The sequence below is a fragment of the Chrysochloris asiatica genome, unplaced genomic scaffold (genome assembly GCF_000296735.1).
Source record: "Chrysochloris asiatica unplaced genomic scaffold, ChrAsi1.0 scaffold00042, whole genome shotgun sequence".
NCBI classification, from domain to species: Eukaryota; Metazoa; Chordata; class Mammalia; order Afrosoricida; family Chrysochloridae; genus Chrysochloris; species Chrysochloris asiatica.
In genome coordinates, this window is record NW_006408560.1 from 20,018,320 (window position 1) to 20,026,426 (window position 8,107).

Genomic DNA, 8,107 nt, shown 5'->3' on the forward strand with positions numbered 1-8,107 from the left:
CCATCTTGGCCTCCAAGGAGCACTCTGGCTGCTATTCTTCCAAAACGGATCCATTGGTTCTTTTGGCAGCCCATGGCACTTTCAATATTCTCCTCCAATACCATAACTCAAAAGCATCAATTCTTCTACAGTCTTCCTTATTCACTGTCCAGCTTTCACATGCATATGAGGTTATTGAAAATATCATGGCTTGGGTCAGGCGCACCTTAGTCCTCAAGGTGACATCTTTGCTCTTCAACATTTTAAAAAGGTCTTGTGCAGCAGATTTGCCTAATGCGATACGTCCTTTGATTTCTTGACTGATGCTTCCATGAGTGTTGATAGTTGATCCAAAAAGAATGAAAAGATGTAATATATGTGAATACAGGCGGTTACTTAATATTGTGACTGAACACCTTCCATGGTCAAGGTCTTTGCATGCATTGTCTCCCATAGTCTCCCCTGCAGTCCTATGAAAACAAGGTAGTGTTGTTGTTAAGTATTGTCAAGTCAGTTCCAACTCATAGCCACCCTGTATAGTTTCAGAGGAGTGGCTGGTGAGCTTGAACCCCTGACCTTGCGGTTCAAACCAACTTTGCAGTCCAGTGCATTAACCCACAGCACCACACCAGAACTCCATGATAACAAGGTTGTTGTTGTTGTCATGTGCTGTGGAGTCGGTTCCAACTCATAGCAACCCTGTACAGGGTTTCAGAGGCTGTAAATCTTTATGGGAACAAAAAGCCTCATCTTTCTCCCACAGAACAGCTGGTAGTTTCGAACTGCTGACCTTGAGGCTCACAGCCCTATTCGTAACCACTACGCTAACAAGTACCTAGCCTTCATGTTACAGAGAACGACTGCAAGGCTCAGAGAGGTTAGGAAACATTGCCTGAAAACGAAAGTTAGTGAGTGGTAGAGTAACCCCCTGTTCAGAAATTGCCTTCATAACCATATTCTATCATGCTTTTCAATTCTGATATGTGGTTGTTAGTTGCTGTCAAGTGGATTTCAATTCATAGCGACCCTATGTATACAGACGAGTATTTTGCTTCATAGGCTGTTAAAGGTTGTGGCCTTTCAGAGGCAGATCACCAGGCTTAGCTTCAAAGGCAACTCGGTGTAGGTTCCAACCACTTGCCTTTAAGCTAGTAGAGTACTACTACCTTTTGTACCACCCAGAAATTCAATTCTGATATAGTGTACATGTATGAAGCATTTACCAAGCTAAATTCCTCACAAACCTTCTCTTCTTCATTGAGTATAGACAATGAACAACTGCTAGGAGTTCTAGGAGACACTGAAAATGTAGAAGACATGCATAGGCCTTGCCCTGGATCCATAACAAGACTATAAACTGCATGAAGGCAGGTCCTGTGTTTCCAGACAGGAGCTCTGTCCATCTTCAGCACAGAGCATATCACTCAACACATTGTAAACATTTACAAATCAAAATGTTGATGGAAAATTCCATTATCTTTTCATTCCATTTGTCCATGAACTTTTTGAAGCCCCTTTGTATGTAATGAATGAATACATGTGTTATAAATTAGAGGTAAAATCGGTAAGCAGAAAGCATAAAAAGAAAAAAAATGTCTTTGGTTATACAAGCAAGAGAAGAGGACATTTGGAGAAGATATAGACAATGGCCAAACTTCATCTCTCATACTTCGGACATATTAACAGGAGGGACCAGTCGCTGGAGAAGGTAAGGTGGAGGGTCAGAGAAAAAGAAGAAGACCCCCAACAAGATGGATTGGCCAAGTGGCAGCATCGATGGACTCAAGTGTGGCAACAGTAGTGAGGTTGGCCCAGGATCGGGCAGTGTTTCATTCTGCTGTGCATAAGGTCGCTATGAGTTGGTACCAACTGGATGGCACCTAACAGCAACATAGACAAAGTCATTGATAAACTTCTCTGACTTTTTTTGGTTCCTCTTTCTGTTCCACCACCAGGGGTCTCCCTGGATCACTCCCTCCTCATTTCCCTCCACCTTTAAAGCCAACAGCCATCAAGTCAGTTCTGACTCATAGAGTAGTGTCAGAGTAGAATTGTCCTCTAGAAGGTTTTCAATGACATTGTTTTCAGAAAGTGTTCAGGCCTTTCTTCCTAAGTACTTCTGGGTGGACTTGAAATGCTTAACTGTTTGCACCATCTAGAGACTCCATCAAATGCTACTCCTTCCTTTTTTTGCCTTTCCAGGAACAAGATCTTGATATTTGGGCTTCTGGAGGAAACAGCACTGGCTGCTTTTCTGTCTTACTGCCCAGGCATGGGTGTAGCCCTCCGCATGTACCCACTCAAGTGAGTGTTTCATTAGAAAGAGGCCTGGGTGAGCAGCACAAGAGAATATGGGATCCCTTTCTAGGATCCCAGTTCTGGCCCATTCATTTGACTTCTCTCTGTGCCCACCATGCCAACCTCTGATGACATTCTCCATCCCCGTTCCTTTCAGGGTCACTTGGTGGTTCTGTGCCTTCCCCTATAGTCTCCTCATCTTCATCTATGATGAGGTCCGGAAGCTCATCCTGCGGCGATATCCTGGTGGTAAGCATCTCTGCAACCGTCCCACCCCCCAGCAAAGTTCATTCCTCTCCACTAGCCACTGCCCTGAACAACACTCTCACTACAATCCTGGCTCCTATTCCTTGTTGCTCTAAGCTTCTGGATTTCCAGGTCCAAGAGCCTGAGTCTTTGAGTCTATTCTTCCTGCCCTCTTTCTGTCAGACTCAAAGTCCCCCAAACTCACAGTGGACCTCCAAGGTCCTCTACCTTTCACTCTGAAATCACAGACTATCAGAGTTGGAAAGACCCTTTGAGATCATCTCATCCAAACCCATATTTACAGAAAAAGAAGGCTCAGGGATGAAGTTCTTTGCTCGGGGTCATAAAACAAATCAATAGCAGAACTAAGACCAGAATCCAAGTCTAATGATTCCCAGTTATCAACCAACAAATGTTTTTTGTTTTTGTTTTTTCATCTCACAACTTTTTTTTATTTAAATTATGAGTGGTTGAAAACAGATGGCCTACAAATAGCCTACAAGCCATGGACATTATTTGGTTTGGCTCACACTATGTTTCTAAGTTTTGGTTTCCTTCCCCTCAACTCCCAAAGTTTGGGAGCTATCACATAAAATCTGAATTTTTATATACCCTTTAAAAATCAAAAGAGCTATCAACCTCAAGCCCACATTTCTGCACAGCAACAATGGCGAGAGTAGACACCTAGGATTTGTAGGCCCCTGGCCTACTGTATGCCCACCCTCCACTGCACTAAATACAAGGTCTTCCCTCTATACAGACCTGCTCTTCTTTCTTCTAATCCATGACCCAAGTCCCCTTGGATCTTCTTCTCCTTCCCCTTCACCTTCCTGAAGCTACTATCCCCAGACCCTGCTCCAGGCTTCTTGTTCCACAGGGCTTCAACTACCCCTAGGGCATTTATCTTTTGCCTCTTTTTAAACTTGTGCTGCAATTCCCCTACCCCCAATCTCTCTAACAGGCTGGGTGGAGAAGGAGACATACTACTAAAGCCCATTGGAAGAAGAACCAGGCATGGGAAAGATGGGGTGCCTTGGAGGTGTTGCAGGAATAATGATGCGAAGAGGTGGGGAAAACTGGACAGTATTTATGGGAAAGATGCAGGGAGAGAGAATGAGGGAACCCAGCAGGCTAAGTTGGGGAAAGCAAGTAAATAAACTTGGGGTTTTATTTCTGAATAGACCTAATTGTGAACAACCAAGTTAGACACTACATATTAGGATCCCTTCCTTAGATCCTGCTCCACCCATCCCACTATGCCACGGGATTGAGGGTCACTCCAGCTCTTCATGTCCCCTATCCCTTCACCCCTACCTCCTACTAGAACAGATCAATATCCACAGGCAAGGAGCTGTGTAAATCAGGAGAAGCACGGCCCTCTCAGATCACCAAGTGTCCCTGTATCTTTCCAGTCACACACCACATCCCACTTCCACCCCTCATTTTCTTCCTGACCAACTCAGCCCTCTTTGCTGCTTCCCCTACAGACTTTGAAATCACAGACATTTCCTTCTGGTGACTAGAAAGGGAAGCTCCTTGGAGAGGCTAGTGTGTGTCTCCCGATCAAGGCTAGTTAGAAACCACGAGAAGAGATCTGGGTGGCCAGGTAGGCACTTAGGGCACAGTCAGTGGAGGAAAACAACAAAGGAAGAGACCAAAAAGGAAAGAAATCATGCCAACGGCAGGACACCTAATGTGTTTTGGGTCTTTGGTAGATGTGGGCTCTAGCTCTGTCTGCCATTTTTAACGTACTCTGCCAGAAGACCAAATCCATTCTGATCAGAGTAGCAGCAAAAGCAGGACAGGAGGCAGCCCAAGGAGCTTCACTGAGACTCTAAACCAGTGTAACTCTTGGTTAGAGGTCCACTTGGTCCCCAAGACCAATAACACAGAAGCACCTGTTATCTCAAACACATGTGCTTGGTATCACAACCTCACCACCCCTACCTTTAAAATGCTAAGTCCTCAGAAGCTCCAAGTTGTTCCAAGAGAAATCGCTGCCAGTTCATCTACAGCCCTTCCCCTTCATACCCATCCTTATGAACTTGCATCCTTCCCAAGCACTGCCAAAGCAGTCCTCGCAAAAGAGTTCCCTGGCTATTGGCTGGAACTGGGATGAGAAAGCTTCCACCTTCCGGTAAGCATTCCAGGGACATGCAGCATCAGCCTAAGTCATGTATTTGGTCAGAATTTTTGGGCAACTGGAGGGAAAACATTGTGAGGAGACTTGCCCTTTACCTCTCAGATGACAAGGCTACTTGTCCCAGGCTTATCCCCTTCACTCTGATGATCATTGGACCGCATTTCTCTGACACATGGAGTTAGTTCCAGGAAATACTTTTCCTTCCCTTACCACTCTCCATCTAATACTTTTGCTAACTGAATTTTCAGTTAGCAGATGAGTGCTTAACCATTGTGCCACTTACTGCATAGTCTACAGGCAGCTCTGCCCATTCTCTAGGCCTGGATTAGAAGGCATTGGAAATGTCTTGTAGAAGGAGACCTAGATGGGCCAAGCAAGTGAGAGAGAGAGACCTACAGAAAACGGGAGACCTAAGTCAGAAAGGAAGGAAATATAAAAGACAAATATGAGGTCAGGCCCATCAACAGCCCCCCAAGAGCTGTTATTTCATTGCACTGGAATTTTACTTTATCAGATGTGCCTTGAAATAAGTGAGTCATTGCCTTGGGCTTGGAAATCTTCACTGGAGGCCATACTAATTTGGACCTGATTAATTGGACATTATTGACTGGACAGAATTTACCTTTCTTTGCACAATCAATCAAAATGGCATTTGTTCAGTAAATTAAGTGCATAAACCATATTGCTAGGGGTGGCATATTTAACCTACCTAAAACAAATACTTTTCAGGCACTTTAGGAATATCCATTTAGAAGTAGAAAATGCATGGGCTAATCATTATTGATCTGTATGTATTTGGTAAAGAAGCATCTTGGTGACCTTTTGTAAGACATTAATTTGAGGCACTACATATGTACTTGAAAATAATAAAGTTGCATTTCTTTATGAAAAATAAATTTCTCCCATAATTCCGATTTCTATAATTCATACTTGCTTCCCTCCCTGATTGTGGTAAGTTTAAAAATGTGTAGAGTGACAGGATTTGGCTTATAGAAGACAAAACTTGAAGAAATACAGAGAGAGTAGGGCTGAGGGACAGAAAGGGAAGTTATTTGGAAGCAGATGATGTTGATGGAGAAATTCAAAAGGAAAAGAAGCTAGTTGACAAAATGACCTAGAAGAAAATATACTAAAGGCTTCTTCCTCATGGTTGACCCCATCCCAATGGTGACAACGATGTATTCAGTGCTAGGCAGGGCCTGTAAATCTATTTGGGATGAAATCCTCAGATCTAATTCTATTTTTCTGACAACATCAGACTACTGCCAAACTGATGGGGGAAGGAAATGATGGGATAAGAGGACATAACAACACTAATCAGTAGTCCACCCTGAAGGAAGAGTGCTGTCTTTAGGGGATGCAGGAGAAAGGAGATGCAATCCTTAAATTTCTCTGTAGTCATGGGAAATCCCATGTTTGCACCAACCATGGAGTACAGTTAGGCAAACACTCCATTAGTATATGAAAAGTTGGTGGTTGAACCTGTCCAGAATATGCCTCCAAATACAGGCCTAATGATCTGCTTTCAAGAGGTCACAGCCTTGAAAATACTATATAAAATCATTCTACTTTGCACTCATGGGGTCACCATGAGTTGGAATAGGCTCAGCATTAACTAACAACAACAATAATGCAGCCTTTGAAATCCTTCTGGATGGTGTGTGATGGGCAATAGAGAGAGGGAAGCTTGGGAATTGGAGTTGGAAGAGTGACTGGGTGGTGTGTACTCTTCCAGAGGTCTCTGGGAATGGGAAAGAGTAACTCTTAACCCTCTATGAGGATCTTGGAAAGCCAGTCAGCAATGAACTCTTGCCCAAGTCATGTCCTTGGCCCCCTTCATTACAACTTTTAATAGTGATGGTGATGGTGGTTGTAAGAGCCTTAACTACAGTAGTTGTACCATGTGAAAGCTCATTTTGCATTATGTTAAACCTATTGCATTATTATTGTTATGTGCTGTTAAGCCAATGCCAACTCATAGTGACCCTATTAGATCAGAGTAGAACTGTCCCAGGGGGGTTCCTAGGCTATCATCTTTATGGGTGCAGATTGTTTTCTCCATTTTTTTTTTCCCCCCTTGAAGTTGCTGGGTGGGTTTGAACAGCTGATCTTTCCGTTAGAGTGCTTAACCATTGTGCCACTTATTGCATAGTCTTATTTAATCCCAAATGAAAGCTTTTGTTTGTGATGGTCCCTCTGCCAGGAACACTTCCCCCCAGTTATTCATCTCCATGGCTTCCTCATTCATTCAGATTTCTCCTTAAATGTTACTTCCCAGAAAGGCCTTCACAGATCACTCCAAATAAAGTATCATCCTGGTACCTCAATCCATATTTTCTTTGTTTTTATTGGTAAATGCTTATTCTTACTTGAAACTTGTGTGCATGTGTAGCACATACATGGAGTCTGTGAGTGGTACACATAGTGACCACTCAGCTTCTAACCAGCAAGTCCACCCAGAGGAACCTAAGAAGATGGATCAATAATCGACTTCCAAAAATTCAACCACTGAAACTCTGTGGATCACAGTTCTGTTCTGACACACATGGAATCACCAAAAGTCAATTTATCGTGGTGTTTGTTGTTGTTAAGTGCCATTGAATCACTTCCGACTCATAGCTACCTTATCCATATAGAGTTTCCAAGGAGTGGCTGGTGGGTTTGAACCACCAACCTTGTGGTTAGCAGTCCAGTGCTTATCCTACAGCACCATATCAGGACTCCACAGTGGTACCTAGCATATACATATACATGGAGTCTGGGTGTAGCACTGTGGGTTAATGCACTGGACTGCAACTTTGGTTTGAACCACAAGTCAGCAGTTCAAGCTCACCAACTACTTCTTGGAAACCCTACTCAGGGTCACTATTAGTCAAAACGGACCTGACGGCACTTAACAACAACATACATATACATACTTAAGAATACACATTTTTTTGTTCGGCTATCTGGCAGCAGAGTGGTTACGAGTTGGGCTCCTAACCTCAAAATCAGCAGTTCGAAACTACCAGCAATTCTAGAGGAGAAAGATGAGACTCTCTGCTCCAGTAAAGATCTGAAGCCTCGGAAACCCTATATAGGGTGGTTATGAGTCAGAACCAATTCCACGGTACACAGCCACCATCACCAGCACTGCCCTCCAGAATAAGTTCCACGAAGATAGCACTTTTCTCTTTTGTTGTTGTTCACCACCACAATTCTCAGCACCCAAAGCAATGCCTGAGGCACACTGTTGTTGTTGTTGTTAGGTGTCGTGGAATCAGTTCAAACTCATAGCCACCCTGCATAGGGTTTCCAAGTCTGTAAATTTTTACAGGAGCAGAAAGCCTCACCTTTCTCCTATGGAGTAGCTGGTGGGTTTGACCTGCTGACCTGTGGTTAAAGTCCAGTGGTTATCCTACAGTGCCACCAATGTTTCCGCTGAAACACATTAGGTAATTG

The 8,107-nt window shown here is 43.6% G+C and overlaps 1 protein-coding gene across 2 annotated transcripts in view; it reads left to right on the plus strand.

Moving 5' to 3' along the window:
* ATP1A2 (ATPase, Na+/K+ transporting, alpha 2 polypeptide) overlaps positions 1-3,662 on the plus strand; it is a 32,399-nt gene extending 28,737 nt beyond the window's left edge. For both annotated transcript variants that reach the window (XM_006861640.1, XM_006861641.1), the window contains 3 exons: positions 2,182-2,283; positions 2,435-2,526; positions 3,485-3,662. In XM_006861640.1, the coding sequence (XP_006861702.1) occupies positions 2,182-2,283; positions 2,435-2,526; positions 3,485-3,513 (223 nt within the window). In that variant the 3' untranslated portion in view covers positions 3,514-3,662. The remainder of the gene's footprint in view (positions 1-2,181; positions 2,284-2,434; positions 2,527-3,484) is intronic.
* The last annotated feature ends 4,445 nt before the right edge of the window (positions 3,663-8,107 follow it).